The sequence below is a fragment of the Candoia aspera genome, chromosome 1 (genome assembly GCF_035149785.1).
Source record: "Candoia aspera isolate rCanAsp1 chromosome 1, rCanAsp1.hap2, whole genome shotgun sequence".
Taxonomy (NCBI): Eukaryota; Metazoa; Chordata; class Lepidosauria; order Squamata; family Boidae; genus Candoia; species Candoia aspera.
Window position 1 is genome coordinate 162,934,296 of NC_086153.1, and position 16,276 is coordinate 162,950,571.

The 16,276-nt window shown below is 42.3% G+C and overlaps 1 protein-coding gene across 3 annotated transcripts in view; it reads left to right on the forward strand.

Annotated features, from left to right (window-relative positions):
• The first annotated feature begins 7,657 nt into the window (after positions 1-7,657).
• The window catches only part of LOC134506861 (cytochrome P450 2K6-like), a 64,331-nt gene continuing 55,712 nt past the window's right edge, over positions 7,658-16,276 (forward strand). The window contains exons 1-6 of one of the 3 annotated variants that reach the window (XM_063317237.1): positions 7,674-7,963; positions 8,951-9,113; positions 11,041-11,190; positions 12,669-12,829; positions 13,278-13,451; positions 13,822-13,969. In XM_063317237.1, the coding sequence (XP_063173307.1) occupies positions 7,781-7,963; positions 8,951-9,113; positions 11,041-11,190; positions 12,669-12,829; positions 13,278-13,451; positions 13,822-13,969 (979 nt within the window). In that variant the 5' untranslated portion in view covers positions 7,674-7,780. Of the gene's footprint in view, positions 7,964-8,950; positions 9,114-11,040; positions 11,191-12,668; positions 12,830-13,277; positions 13,452-13,821; positions 13,970-16,276 lie in introns of all 3 variants that reach the window. The other 2 variants (XR_010068833.1, XM_063317230.1) reach the window with 2 other exon arrangements.

Here is a 16,276-nt window from a genome sequence, read left to right on the forward strand (position 1 = left end):
AAATCACTTGGTTGGCCTGAGGCCAAGATTTTTAGCTGGGCATCACTGATGGTAGTGGATCCTGAACTGACAGATGACCTCATCCAACAGCCTCATGTAGATGTTAAAGAGGAGGGGTGAGAGCATCAAGCCATGAGGCATTTCACATAAAAGGGGCTTCTGGCTTAATCTCAATCCCTCCCCCCAATCAAAACCACAGAAAAAGGAGAAGAACCACAGGAATACCATGCCCCCTACTCCTAATACCTGTAGGATATCATGCTTAATGGTATAGAATTATGCTGAGATCAAATAGAATTAGGATGGTTACAGTACTCCCATTGCATCTTAGTACTATATCCCAGGGTAAAACCAGAACAAAAAGGATCTAGATAATCTGTAACTGCCAGGACATTCTGAAGCTGTAGCCCATCTACCTTCTTAACACTCTTCCCTAGAAAATGAAGGTCAGACAATGGATGAAAATTGTCTAGAACAATGAGATCCAGCAAAAGCTACTTGAGGAGGGAGAGTAGAACTGCCTGCTTCAAGGCAGGATAAACTATCTAGCACGCTCAAACAAGCAGATATTGTCTCATGGACCCAACTGCATGTCACCACCCAGAGCAACTTGATTCTCCAGATGCTTGGAATATTCCTCAAAGGGCCCATTAGATAATCCTGTAGCTTGTCATTCCCCAGCAAAGAATCAATCACAGTAAAATTGACTGCTGGATGGCAATCTGCATATGTGATAAGGGCAGGGAAATAATTGATTTTCACTGCCCTTATCACCACAATGTAATCCCTACTATGGTGGGTTCTTACCTGTGCTTGGTTAGATTCACTCTTATTCTTCCCCCAACAGCACTCTGGTGGTCTCTTTTAGTCTTTCATCTGGGAGAACCTAGGAGACCCTTGGAATTGATGACGAGTGAGAAGTGGCATTGGAGCAACCCAATCCAAGGCCCTTGTAACAAGCCCATTCCAGGCAGTGACAAGAAACTCAGGCAAACTTTCTATCACCTCTCTGGGACAAACCTCAAGCTCCCTCTGGAACTTCAAAGAGTCTGTAAGGTACCTGGAATGGACCAACTGAATTGGTTGTACTTCCCATGGGGACAGGCTGCATCAATGAGCCAAAAAACAGATAGTCATCTGACCTGAGCAAAGGATTGATGGAAAGATCCTCCACACACAGATCACATCACAATTGCCCTGAGACAAAACCCAGGGCTAGTGACCCCCACCCACTGTGTGTCTGGCTGTCAATGACCATGGTCAAGCCCATGGTTGCAAGATGGCCATGAACTCCTGAATTATTCCAGACTTCATGCCACCAGGAGGGAGACTGATATTCCCAAGAATCATAAAACTCAGTTTCTCCATTGCCAACTGGCAATGAAATCTAGCAGCTCAGGCAGCAAAGTTGCTTTGCAGCAGGGAAGCTGGTACAGCAGCCACAATCCCAATGGATCTCCACAGCCAAGTTCAACTAGGAGCTGCACACCCAGTTATCTGGGTGTCTTTGTTATACATGCCCAGTGATCTGCTTTTTAATCAATGGTTGTTGCTTAATTAATTCTAACACACACACACACACACACTGTAATTTTTCTTGAGAATATTTGGGGTAAATGAAATGAATGATTAGAAGTGCATACAAATGTTGGCCAATCTTTTTATAGGGACAAAAAAAAATCATAGATCATATTGCAACTGAAAAGGCCTTCAATCTATAGCTTCTGTTACTTACAGGATTAATAATCACATTTGTTTCAAAATTATTGGGACCAATAGAACAGAGACTAATGTATCATTGCTTCTCAAATTTTGTTTTGTCTTGTTCATCTGGGATGCTATTTCAAAATTCTGCCTGTAATAGCCTGCCCTTGTTGTGCTGCATGGCTGAAGACCTACAGATGGAAGAATTGCAGAACCACTTCTGGGAATTAAAAGATGTCAAGGTTCTTGAATAATCTTGTTACTGGCACAGGGAAGATGATTGAATATACCTAATCAGGCCATGTTTCTGTGTTGTTAGTGAGGTTATTGAGCATTTTCTGATCTTGACATATCAGCTTTATAGCTTTCTTGAATAATTTTAGAAGGAAGATCTGTAATAGTTGTGATCGTAGATTTCTGCTGTGTTGCAATATTATTTCTTTTGAACTCTTTCTTTTCAGGCAGGAATGCTGATCATATGAAGGGTTATTCTTTGGGTGGGGAGGGTGAAAAAAAAATCTTACCTGCAGGTTTTATATAATTTGGTTGTTATTATTTTTTTGTTGTTGTTATAACATCCAAAAAGGAGCTATACCTCATGAAGAGTCCACTTAAATAAAGAGTCCACTTACTGGATCTGCCCCATAAATGTTTTCAGTGTTTGAGTGCTACCTGTAGTGTTTTCTGCATCAAACTGGTTAGCCTTCAGAATTCAGCTTAAGAGGAAGTCATGGATCTCTAAAGAATTTGGCTCTCATTCAGTTTATCAGGCTTGACTTGGCAGCAGTCCCATGGAAATGACTCAGCTACTGTAGATTGGAGCTTACATTGCAGATGAAAATGAAGCCTGTGCCATAAAAGTTGATTGCCGTGAAGCACGGTCAGAGAAGGAAAGGAAAGGAAAGGAAAGGAAAGGAAAGGAAAGGAAAGGAAAGGGGTGAGGAAGGAATGCCCCTGTTGACCAGTGAGAGAGGTCGAGGGGGGGAAATACTGAATGGGGGGTGAGGTGAGAGCTGGTGTGCCGAAGGGCCTACCATCACCCTGTGGGTGACTGAGTGTGTTTAAGGATGTATGAATGGATGGAGGGAGCCCTATTTTGAACCAGGGACTCTGAAGGACCAGGACTGGGGGCAAATGGATTAGGAGTCGCTGGGGGCTGTAGGGCAGAGCACATCACTGAGGTGGTGATGGGTGGATGCTATGGTGGGAGCCGGAGGGAGGGCCGTCTCCAGGGAAGACACCTGTTTTTGTTACCTGTGTTTGTTACCGGTGCTGTGTTCCAGCCCTCTGTGCTTAGACCCAGGCCCTGAACAGCAGATCCTTGAGGGCCCTGGTCTCCAGCTGCTGCTGCTTAATGCCAGGTCAGTCAACAACAAGGCCCCGCTCATATGTGATTTGATCACAGAGGAGGGGACAGACCTGGCGTGTATCACCAAGACTTGGCTGGGCCCAGAAGGAGGTGTGCCCCTTTTCAGAAATGTGCCTGGCCAGGTTTATGGTATGGCACCAGCCAAGACCCCAGAGTAGGGGAGGAGGGGTAGTGGTTGTCATCCAGGAGTGTCTAGTGGCCTTCAGGGGTGCCGGTCCACAAGTGGCTGGTTGCGAGACCCTGTTTTTCAAGTTGAGTTCCTGAGAACAGTTGGGAGTGTTGCTACTGTACCAACCTACCTGCTGCATAGCAACCACCCTGTCTGAGCTGCTGGAGGCTGTCTCAGGGCTGGCGGTGGACAGGATTGTCCCTGTGTAGCCTTTCTTGGCCCGTTGAACCCGACACCCCCCATGGTTTACAGAGGAGTTGAGGGTTCTGAAGAGGGTTAAGAGATGCCTAGAGTGCCACTGGAGAAAGACAAAGACCAAATCTGACTAACAGGTTAACACAGGTTAGAGCTGCTATTAAGGCCTACCTTGTGGCAATAAAAGCAGTGAAGCATCAATACTTCTCCACTCTTATTGCATCTGCAGAATGCCGCCTGAAGGCCCTGTTTAAAATTACTCAATCTCTTTCGGGGAAGGTGGGCCCAGTGACCCACCTACAGGGCCATGCAGACGAATTTGCTGAGTATCTGCAGGATAAAATTGCTCGGATCTGCTCCAAGTTAGCCTCTAAGTGTGAGGCATGGTCTGGAGAGATACCGGGGGAATGTGCTGACCCAGTTATCTGGGAACAGTTCAATCCTGTTGGACCTGAGGAAGTGGACAGGATCCTATGGACAGTAAATGCCACTGCATGTCATCTAGACTCATGCCCCTCCTGGCTGGTAAAAGCAGCTCAAAAGGTAACAGGTGGTTGGGTCCAGGTGATGGTTAATACATCCTTGAGAGAGGGGGTGTTCCCGACTGTCTTTAAAGAGGTGTTGGTGCACCCCCTCCTCAAGAAACCATCACTGCACCCTACTGTTCTCGACAATTTTCACCCAGTCTCCCACCTCCCCTTTTGGGGAAAGGTGGTTGAGAAAGTGGTGGCTTTACAGCTCCAGAGGGTCCTGGAAGAATGGATTATCTAGACCCCTTTCAGTCAGGTTTCAGGCCCGGTTATGGGAGAGAAATGGTATTGGTAACACTTATGGATGATCTCTGGCGGGAGTGGGATGGTGGCAGTGCATACATCCTTGCTCTTCTTGACCTCTCAGCAGCTTTTGATATCATTGACCATGGTATCCTTTTGGGGTGGTGCAGGGAGTTGGGGGTGGGAGGTGAAGTTCTGCTCTGGTTCACCTCCTTCCTCCAGGGCCAGTCTCAATCGGTGGTGATAGGGAGCAAGAGATCTGACCCTTGGCCCCTCCTTTGTGGGGTACCGCAGGGTTTGGTTCTCTCTCTACTCCTTTTCAACATCACATGAAACCACTGGGTGAGATCATCAGTCACCATGGGGTGAGGTATCATCAATATTATGATAATACCCAATTATACATCTCCATCCTGGGTGAAGTAAGTAATGCGGTGACTGTCCTCTCCAGGTGCCTGGAGGCTGTGGGGGTCTGAATGGGGAACAACAGGCTTCAACTGACCACTGGCAAGATGGAGTGGCTGTGGGTTGGGGGCTCCCGAGTATCCAGGAATTTAACATCTTTGGCTCTGGATGGGGTCACACTGCCCCAGACGGATCCAGTGCAGAACCTGGGAGATCTCCTGGACTCACAGGTCCTGCTTGAAGAGCAGGTAGCAGTTGTGGCCAGGGGAGCCTTTGCACAACTTTGTGTTTTGTGCCAGCTATGCCCTATCCTGGATCGGGAGTCCCTCTGAATGGTCACTCATGCCCTGGTCATCTCCCACATAGACTACTGCAATGTGCTCTACCTGGGATTACCCTTGAAGAGTATCTGGAAGCTACAGCTGGTGCAAAATGCAGCCACGTCGGCTGTTTTTGGTGCCCCTAGAAGGGCACATGTAACACTGCTGCTGCGCAAGCTGCATTGGGTACCAGTTTGCTTCTGGGTCCAATTCAAGGTGTTGGTCACCACCTTTAAAGCCCTACATGGCATGGGACCAGGTTACCTGAGGGACTGCCTCTTCCCCATTACATCAACCCATCCCACCCAATCGTGCAGAGAGGGCATGGTGCGGACCCCGTCTATGAGAGAACTTCATTTGGCGGGATCCAGGAAGCAGGCCTTCTCTGCAGTGGCTGCCACCCTGTGGAACATGCTGCCCCCAGAGGTGAGACTGGCCCCATCACTCCTGGCCTTCCAGAGTAGCCTGAAGACCTAGCTCAGCCACCTCACTTGGGGTGGAGAAGGGAGTAGTTCTGCATGGGGATGGCTGGTATCTTTTGTACAGACTGTATCAGATTCTCTTGCCACTTGGATTTTATTCATATTCTTATTTTTACTCTTATTTTTATATTCATTTATCAGAATAATGATATATTTATATAATGTATTTATATTGTATATTCGCTGTTTTAATTGACTGTTTTATTGTAAACTGCCCAGAGTCCCCCAAGGGGAGCAGATGGGCAGGGACAAATTTAATAAATAAAAAAATAAAGGAAAGGAAAGGAAAATACTGTAGATGGATGATAGAGATAGATAAATTGGCTAGAAGATAGATAGATAGAGATAGATAGATAGAGATAGAGATAGAGATAGAGATAGAGATAGAGATAGAGATAGAGATAGAGATAGAGATAGAGATAGATAGATGATAGATAGATAGAGGTAGAGGTAGAGGTAGAGAGAGAGAGATTCTGGTCTGGAGTGTTAAAATGTGTTAAGTGACTTAGCAGAATCAACCAGGATGAACTCTTCTCTTAAGCTGGAAATAATTATGTATTGCAACAAAGAATCTTTGAATCTCAGTTGCTATTGCAGAGCTGCAGGCTCCAGTGGGTTTAGAGGTTTGGGAGATGAGGGAAGAGTCAACCTGCTCAAACCACAATGGTGCCTTTCAAAGGAAACTAAGTTTGCATACTTCCATTTCTAATCACTTTCAGAAATCACTTATTAACTGCATTTCGGCTATTGGAAACCTTTGTATCAAAAGGTTTGATAGCACTGGGTGAGTTTCCTTCAATCCTTAACAAAAGAAAGTTTTAACTGCAAGTTTAAGAACATTTTTAAAAAAAAAATAATAAACAGCAAAAGGGTGATTAAAACATTGATTTTAGAAAGTTACAAATGGACTAAGAGTCCAGATACATTTGAAATAAGATTTTGGAATTAATTATAATGAATCCTTCCCATGGGAAAATGCTTTTGTTTTCAGGCTTTAAAAATTGGACACTAGAGGGAATGAGAGGGAACTAAAGATTACAATTAAAGGAGAAGAACACAGAAACTCAACTGGCAATTACAGAACGAAGCAAACTGTTCTAACGTTGAGCATATTGACGGGTATTTTTGAACCATGGACTCAGCAGCTGGTTCTAACAGCGTCAACAGTGACATCTGCCTTTAGGGAGAGACTGTCTCCAAAAGATGTTATGGAAGAGGAACAAGTTCTCCCTGACAAGATCGAGCTGAGCTGAAAACGAATGTACAGGTGACAGGCGACAGGAATGACATGGAAAAAGATGCTACACTGGACAGGCAAAAGAAACCGGCTGAGGTTTTCAGTAATTACATGGCATATACAAACAATAAACCAAGAGAGCGATCTAGACAATTTTCCTATATTGGATTTACAAAGGAGGCTTGTTTGAAGAATCTTTGAAGAATCTTGTGAGAAGGAGAAAGATAAAATGAAAAGAAATCAATTTCTAGGACATTATTTGAATGGACGAAAGACTAAGATTGTTAGAATTGAAAGGAAGGAATACAAAGCTGGTTTATTTCAAGGTTAAAGTAAATATGTTGTCAACTCTGCTAACCCTTAACTGACTTTGCTGACACCAGGACTGAAATGACAATGCTTTACGGATTAGTTTATCGATAAGAGATGAGATATGGGAAGAAGAGACCATTTGTTGCCCTGTAAGAGGAGGTGATAAGTTGCTGAAGCTGTTTATACTAGTTGTGATGAAGGTGGAGATTCACACACACACACACACACACACAGAAACATATTCTTTTTCTTTACTATATTCTTACTTTTCTTTTCTTTTCTTTTCTTTTCTTTTCTTTTCTTTTCTTTTCTTTTCTTTTCTTTTCTTTTCTTTTCTTTTCTTTTTTTTCTATTTCTATTTTTTCCTTTTTTCCTCGTCTGCACTTTCTATTCTTTCTTTCTATTCTTCTATCTTTTTTAGTTTGTTTAACTTTTTACTGTTGTAATTACAATCTTTAATAAACTTAATATTAAAAAGGAGAAAACATTTGTTGTTAAGCTGCAGCTTTAGATAAACAGATCAGTTCTAAAAAGCAAAACAGTGCAGTACAAATGTGGTGAAACCGGTTTGCAACGTTTTCATAGTATGCGTATGCGAAAACAGATGAAATTCCAGGGGAGGAGAGAGAAAACAAGGGCAAAGGTTGGGAGTACTTTACTGTACAGAGATCCACTCTTATGTAGGGCAGTCTGATAATTCAGCAGAAAGAGTAGCTGGGCTATGCCAAATGCAAAGCTTTGAAATACATGCTTGTATCACTTCAGTCTGCAGAATTCATTGTAATTATTACTGAAAACTTCTTTGCGAAAGGAGATGGATTGGATTGGACCTGTTTTAATATTATTACTATGTCTTCTTGCAATTGCATCCCTTTTGAAAAAGGGCAGTTCCTGGAATAACCGCTCCCCAAATCTTCCCCCGGGACCCAGCACCATACCCATTTTGGGAAATCTGCACAGGATGGATCTGAAGAGGCCTTACAGAACAATGATAAAGGTAAAGCCTGGCAATTAACAAGCATGGATGTTCTTTGCCAAACTTTATTGACATAGCACAAAATCTTGGTAACTTGTGCAGGTAAGTCTCATGTGTTCCCTGCTGCTTTTCAGTGTCTGTGGAATTGTTTAAAAAGTGAGGGTTTAGCTGGTATTTGAATGCATTTAAATATCCTGGAAGGATTATTCCAAGAAAAACATTTTGTTTTTGTCTGTACATTTTTTCTAATGGTTTGTTCAGATTTGCAGAGATGGTTCAAAATCCCAATGAGCCTACGGGAAAATATCAATGCAGTTAAGGTGAATGATTTGATACATCTGTTTAGAGGATCTCCAATATTTGCACCTTTTAAGCAGAATTATGAGCAATTAAAACCATTTCTGCAGGGAGGAGCACCCACCCAAAATTCTCTTACAGCTTATTAAGAAGGGGAGAGGAGTACCTTTCCTGATTTTCAGATTCAATCATGAGCATATATTTGAAGTTCTTTCCTTAAGGAATTCACATGATCACCTTCGAAAACTACTACGGGCACAATTGGAAAGTCTCTGTGTGATCCCTTCAACGACGTGGCAGAGGCTCAGCTTCTCTTTTAGCTAAACTTCCACTGTATGTCCGGCACTGAAGGCTGCAAGGCAGCTTCGCAAGATCCTGGAATACAAGTGTAACTCTGGTGCAGGCTTCATCTCACACAAAGTTCTCTGTAGTTGACTTCTGGAAAATTTATGAGAAACATTTATCAGTTTGGTGTGGTGATCAAGGATCCTTTTATTACATAAAGGTTCTTTTTGTGTTAAATATATATACTATGAAAATTAAATGCACTAATGGAAAGAACAGCATCATAATGTGCCATAAAGGACAAAAAGAAACTAACCTGACCTTCACATTCGAATTGTGAGACATGATGTTTTAATCAAACTTCTGCATGTGTGAGTCTGATTATTGATCAGAATGGTCTCTCGTTTTCCTTCTGTTGAATTCCAGTTGTCGAAAGAATATGGTCCTGTCTTCCGTCTCAAACTGGGATTCCAGGAAATGGTGGTGCTGACTGGCTATGAGACGGTCAAAGAGGCTCTAGTGAACCAGGCAGATGCTTTTGCAGAGAGGCCCTTCGTCCCAATATTTGATGATCTATCCAAAGGCTTTGGTGAGTTATTTCATTCTGGATCTTAGCTGGCACTTCTTGCAGATGTGTCATCAGTATCACGTCAAACTTTTCACCTGAGGTTTTCACAGGCAGTAACCTCAGAGGACTGGGACAGCTTCTACAAATCCAACCAGGATGGAGATCCAACTAAAACCTTTCTTCTGCCACTGTGACTTAGTCCTTCAGTGCCAGTTGAGGGAAGTGGAGAATAAAAAGCTGAGGCAATATTGTACCAAGCCCATGAGCCTCACATGCCCCTCACCTCCATGTTCAATTCTGCTTCTTTGCAAGGGTGTGTCTGTGTATAATCCCAGTAGTATGGATGCCATTTTCTGCATATTTCTCCTCATATACATAGTTAGACATACCTTTCCTTCGTGCAGTGTTCTTGCCAGTTGCTCTCTCTGTAAAAACAGATTGTTGTCCATCCCTCATGGAGCATTTCTCCATAACATACATACAATGCGTGCAGCACATAAATGCACTGCCACAGAATCCGGTACCAAAACAAAACCAAAACCAAAAACCTATCGCAATATTAGCCCCAAGCTATGGGAGCTGAGAATCTGCAAAGCCTACTCCATGTCTCTGGTGAGTGTTGGAAGTGGCTGGCCTGTGCAAGGAGCAACCATCTTTAACATTTTCTTGTTGGTGTGGAATCAAAATGCAGAACCCAAAGCAAATAATCAGGGCTCACTGCAGTGTTTATTATATGAACAGTACGTACTGGAGGGGGGCACACCACAAGGATTGGGAGAGACACCCCTGCAAACAAACGAATTGCACTGATATTTATACATTTCAGAAAAGGGGGGAAATGATGCAGGCATACCTAATCATATGTAATAGGTCTTGGGTTCCTTCCTACCCTTCTGATATCTACTATCTTCAAAGAAAACAACTGTCTTAGTGAGAAGGAGTGGCAACTTAGGGTGCCAAATGCCAGGAAGAAGACATCCTTCTCTGGCATCCTGGCGACAGATTCATGGGTTGTCATGGGAATGTTCTGATGCGGGTTACGACAGGCTGGTGTGAACCAGCTCCAAGGCTATTGCAAATGCCTTATATTTCCATTTGAGTTAATCATTCCCATCCAACTGAAAGCTTGTTCTCCTCACATTGGATACTGAAGAGAGTATGCCCCGGGAAAGATACCAGAATAATCAGCATCAATACACATTGATTAATGAATTCCCAATACTTACAGCATCAGAGGGATTCCTCCCACTGAGGAGTTCCAAAGTAGTGGCGAGAAGGCAATTCCTTGGAATCGACTGACAAAGTGGTTGTTTTCATTGGGCAAGTTTTAGACCCCTTCAAACGGCCCCTGGAGTAGCTCAGTTTAGGCCTCAGCAAGGGAAGCTTACCTATTAGTGAGGATGAGCTACACTGTTAAGTGCAGCAGGTATTGGGTCACTCCTTACCACAAAGGTGGGAATAATTATCCAACTGGGGTCAGAATAGGTGTTTCTTATCTTACAGCTACAAGAAGAAAGAAGAAGAGCTAGCTTGTCTAAGCAGCCTCTCTTCCAGGTTTTAATGGAAAAAGGCAGGTTAGTCACAGGGCACAGATGATCCCAATCAGGGTCATCTCCTCCCCCCTCTCCTTGCAAGAGGGACCTGGGAATTTTAAATGGAGGACTGCAAGACTTACTCAGAATCCATCGAGGCATCAATAAAAACAAAACCAAAAAAAACCTCAGGTCTTTACAGCCACTTGCTCAGTAAATATCCACAAAATTCTGGGCTCCTGGAAAGAAGTACATAAATGTTTGGCATAAAGATCATATAGAAACAAACTGCTTTGTACATCGTTCATTCCTGGTTTTCTAAAAATACTCAGATGAACGTCTACCAAAATTATATGCAAAACCAGGGAAAATTACACATCTCCATCTGACCCCTTTTCTCTATCTTTCCTCCTCAGGCATTGTTTTTGCTCATGGTGAGAACTGGAAAGTGATGCGACGGTTCACATTAGCCACGTTACGGGACTACGGGATGGGCAGGAGGACCATTGAGGACAAAATCATTGAAGAGTGTGGTGTCTTAACAAGGACGATTGAGACTTATGCAGGTGGGTTGGCATTTCCTCCCAATGCTCTACCGGAGCATCTGCCAGGACAAACACAGACCGGGAAACAAATTCCTCAGTTTGTATCAAGGGAAGAAGGAGTGCTTCTGGAGTACCTTCTCTCCAACAATTCTCCAACCCATCCTTTTCTTCCTATAAATATGCTTCCTTGTCCAATTTATGCTAACTATATTTACAGAAATGTGATGTCTGGGTGTCAAATGGATTCCATGTGTCTTGAAAAGTTCATTTACAGTACAGTAGTCCAACGATCCCTTGTGAATAACAGTTCTAGGCTTGATTTTCTGTTCAGAATCCGCTAGATCCCCAATACAGGGAGGAGTTAGGGCTGCAAGCCCTCCATCTGAGCGTGAAAAGGTGTTGGAGTTACTGCTCCTCCCTGCTCTTGGCCAATGATAATCATATTGCAGTTTCCCAGAGAACAAAAAGACATAATCCACATTTATTAAGGGATACATATTTTACCCAAGTTCTCCAACGAAACTATTACTTTTCCATTGCCCATCTGGAATCCCCCGTTATCGTTAGCACAATCATATCGCTCAAACTGCAGTTGGTGCACTTATTCAGCAGCACACCTCAAGGTAGCCAATATAGCAGGAGAAGGAGTCCCATATTTTCCACAATTGTGGTCCCTAAGGCTCTCCAGTGTCATATCTGCCTAGCACACAGTGGTTGGAAAAATCTGGATAACCATGGGATAGCAGCAGAGCGATACACAGAGCTCTAATCGTTGGCATTTACGGTTCTCTGCATTTTTGGAACCCAGAAATGATATGGATAAAACTGACCATTCATTGACATGAGGAGGAAGAAAAAAGAGATGCCCTCTGATATAACAGTGATCTAGAAAATTAAAGCTTCTTTGTCTTACTGACAAATGAGTTGCCATTTGTGGAGCATTCCTACATACCTACCAACTGATCAACCTATTTGCTTTCTGGTAAGCCAGTTGCAGTAAAGAGAGGCATGAGATCATTGGGAAAAAAAGCAATATCTAGTTTACTCCCACTACACAGGAGTCACAGGTCCATAGGTCCATAAACAGTTACCTCCATGTCCATTATGGCTTTGGTCAATCAAGGCTTGTGCATATTGCTTTATAGGGATACAGAGAAGGGGTTAAAGAGATTCCAAGCTTTACTTGCCCTCATGCCACATGCAGTAGTCCCTATTAACACTGAGGAGAGCATACATTAGTTTTCGCCAAGATGCCAGAAAGGGACTTTAAAGCAATCTATTTATTTTAGTATAGAAGACTCAAAATGCAATCTCTTCTGATATTCTGTGGCATGCATCAAATCCCTCTGCTTCATTACACATGCTAAAGTTGAGCTCTAGGTTTCTGTGATAAACACGCCCTTTATACTGTATAAGCTGACTTTCAGTCAAAATGTGTTGAAGAGAAGACTTAATCCTGGTTTCGTTCACACTTCTGTTTTGATTTATTCGTTGCCCAGGAAAATCATTTGGAGTCACAAGAATTATGACGGCTGCTGTTTCCAACATCATAGTTTCTATTCTATTTGGGAAGCGCTATGACTATGAAGATGCCACATTTCTAAGACTACTAAAGCTAATGAGGGAAAATGTCCGGCTTTCAGCAACTCCTGTTGTGTTGGTAAGCTAAGTTTTCATTTGAAAAGAATGTCATGAAAAAAACGCAGCAGAATGTGTGACATTCAAGCTTTATTGCAAAGCAAAGCATGTTGCTTCTCATGGGCATCCTCAGCAAGATCCCATCCAAAAGGCAACCTGAACATGATGCTATCAGGATCCAAAGTCCACCCTTACATACCGGAGTTGCATGGAAACATCACGTGGGAGCATGCAGATCCCTTCTGAGCATCATGACTTCATCACTTCCTCTCCCTTCCTTGTACATTTCTCGTGAATGCACTCAGGGTGGAGGGGTGGGAGCCTTCATGGAAAATACCTTTTCCGTCTTTTTTAATCTTTGGAGAATACTCTGCAACTCTAACTGTGCTCAATAGTTTCCTTGACTAGGGCTTGCATTCGGTTGCTTAGACTGATTGCTTTTATGGGTTTTTTTTCCATCATTTTTTCAGATATATAATGTATTTCCCATGCTGGGGTTCCTTTTGGGTTCTCATAAAACAGTAATGAATAACAGAAAGGAGTTCCATGATTTCATAGAGACCACCTTCATAGAACGTCTCAAAGATCTTGATGAAAATGACAGGAGGAGTTTTATTGATTCATTTCTTGTTCGGCAAAGAGAGGTAATGGATTATTTTATACATGCCTGGAATTATTGATGATTATTTTACATATTTTTAAAACGTGGCTCCATATAAACTTCCTGCAGGTTGGTTAAGAACCTTCCTTCAGAAATGTAGAAGGAAACGAGTTTCTAGCAGTTTCTAGACATTTCCTCCTCATTACTTTATTTCAGAATCTGCAGCTACTAAAGCTACGCCTGGACTGTTTCTTAGAATTTCCCTTATAGAAATCCAGTAGGGGTGGGCAAGTCTAACCTCTTGGGGGTGGGGGGGATAGTACTCACCCATGAAGCGTCCTCTTAGCCTTTGAGAATATTGGTTACATGAGTAGGTTGAGTTTCCTTACTAGAGTTTTCTTTATACACTTCAGGAGAATATGAAGATGACAAATGGCGAATATTTCCATAATGAAAACCTTAAAGCTCTTATAAGTGACCTATTTGGTGCTGGTACAGAAACATCTGCAAACAGTCTGCTCTGGGCCATCCTCCTAATGATGAAGCACCCAGAAATTCAGAGTAAGTAAGGACTTTCTTGTGATTGGCTTGCAACCAAAAATATAAAAATGAGAGAACAAAGATTTTTGGTGTCAATGATACTTGAATGAAGGGAAAAGAGATGAAGCAAGAATAATTTCCCCTCAAAATAGACAAGACATCATTGATCTCACTAAATGTATACAAAGTAACTTACTTCATAAATGAAAGTGAATTTTAATAAACTCAAAACATTGAAAGCCAATCCTGTTTGACTGCAAGAAATGCACAGAAAACAAAACTTTGTCAATGTCAATTTGTTGAAACAAAAAAAAACTAGGCCAGCAATATACAACATCAGGAAATACAAAGAAAAACAGAATAGTAATTTATCTTAAATCACCTTCCTGGGAAGTACTAAAACAATTAAAAGTTAAAGAAGGAAGAACTTTGATCTCAAACTTAAGAAAAGAAGGTAAGATGTTCACACTGGCATCCATTTAGACTCCAAAGACAGATAAGGAACAATTCTATGGAGGCTTCTTCCGGATGTTAATTTGAGAGAAGGAAATGATTATCCTAGGAGACATGGATAAAGTGCGAGATCTGATCTAGGCACATCATCCCTAGAGGGAAAGGAAGGAGGACAACTTCCAGGAAAGGTTCTTCAGAATATGGATATCGTGGCCTTGACCAATGTTTGGAGATCAAGAAATCCAACAGCAAGAGAAGGTATGTTTCTTTCAGCAAGACACCAAGTGTACTCAGGAATTCCCATGTGCTGGATCTCTATGGCTCTCGCGCCATCTCTCACAGAAGTGCAGATTTGCTCAGTGACATGGGCAGATCATTTCAAAAAGGAGATAAAATATTTTGGAAATGCAAACAAACCAGGGAAACCTCTGACATATCACGTCAGAAAAGGGAAGGAAAGGAGGATGATAACAGCAAAAAAGAAAGAGAAAAAAACTGCTATATCCACAATCGGAAATAACAGAAGAACTTGCAAAACTCTGAAGAAATGAAATTCCAGGCATAAAAGAAATGAAAGAAAGTTGAACACATATATTGAACATCCAGAAGCTAAAGAATTTACTAAAGAACAGAGAGAAATGTTAAGCAAATTTATAACAACTTGAGAGATCAAAGAAGCATGAAAGAAAATTAAGATTGGTAAGCGACAGGCATAGATAGGATGGTAACCTTGTGCTTCAAAAAGCTTGAAATGGAAATAGCAGAACCACTATTGAAGAGGAATGAAACTCAGAAAGGACAAACAACACTCGAGACATATAACATTAATGCACAAAGAAGGGAATGCCTCAGAGAAACTCCGGTCATACAGACCAATTTGTTTACTGAATGTTAGTTACAAGATATTCAGTACTGTATTAGTTGAATTTATGAGGAAGGGCATCCCCAAAATTATACAAAATAAATGAAAAGGAAACAAAGATAATGACAAAGGGGGGAAAAGGTGTGTGTCTGGGAGGGGGTTACTAGAATGTTTTCCTAGAATACTTTCTTTCCTTCCATTTTTTGTTTGTTTTACCTTTCTAAAAGATAGAACTTACAAATCTTTTTGTAAGCATACTTTCATTGTAATCTAGTGTAAAGTTTATTTGATATACAGTACTGTATGTATGTCATGAGTACTGATGGTGAGCAGGAGGGGGCCCTTATCCAGGGGGAAAACTGCATGTGTAGTTTAGAGGCTTTAAATTTTCCTTCTAAGAAACTCAGAGCAGACCGGCCTTAACTTTTGGGTTTATCTGCAAAGGTTTCTCATGGCCTTTCAGTCTGGCAGGATTTTCTGTCTATTAGAATAGGACAATGAACACTAGAGACTGAAGATACTGTCTCAGCGTTGTTCTTCACTCTAAGATAGGTCATCAGTCCTGCCAAACTCATGTTGTTGTTTATTAGTTCAGACATTTCCGACTCTTCGTGACTTTCGGTCGTCAACACCCCCAGCTCCCCCAGGGACGCGTCCATCACCTCTAGAATATCATCCATCCACCTTGCCCTTGGCCAGCCCCTCTTCTTTTTGCCTTCCACCCTCCCTAGCATGATCATCTTCTCCAGGGTGTCCTGTCTTCTCATTATGTGGCCAAAGTATTTCAGTTTGGCCTTTAATACCATTCCCTCAAGTGAGCAGTCTGGCTTTATTTCCTGGAGGATGGACTGGCTTGATCTTCTTGCAGTCCAAGGCACTCTCAGAATTTTCCTCCAACACCACAGTTCAAAAGCATCTATCTTCCTTCTCTCAGCCTTCCTTATGGTCCAGCTCTCGCAGCCATATGTTACTACGGGGAACACCATTGCTTTAACAATGCGGACCTTTGTTGT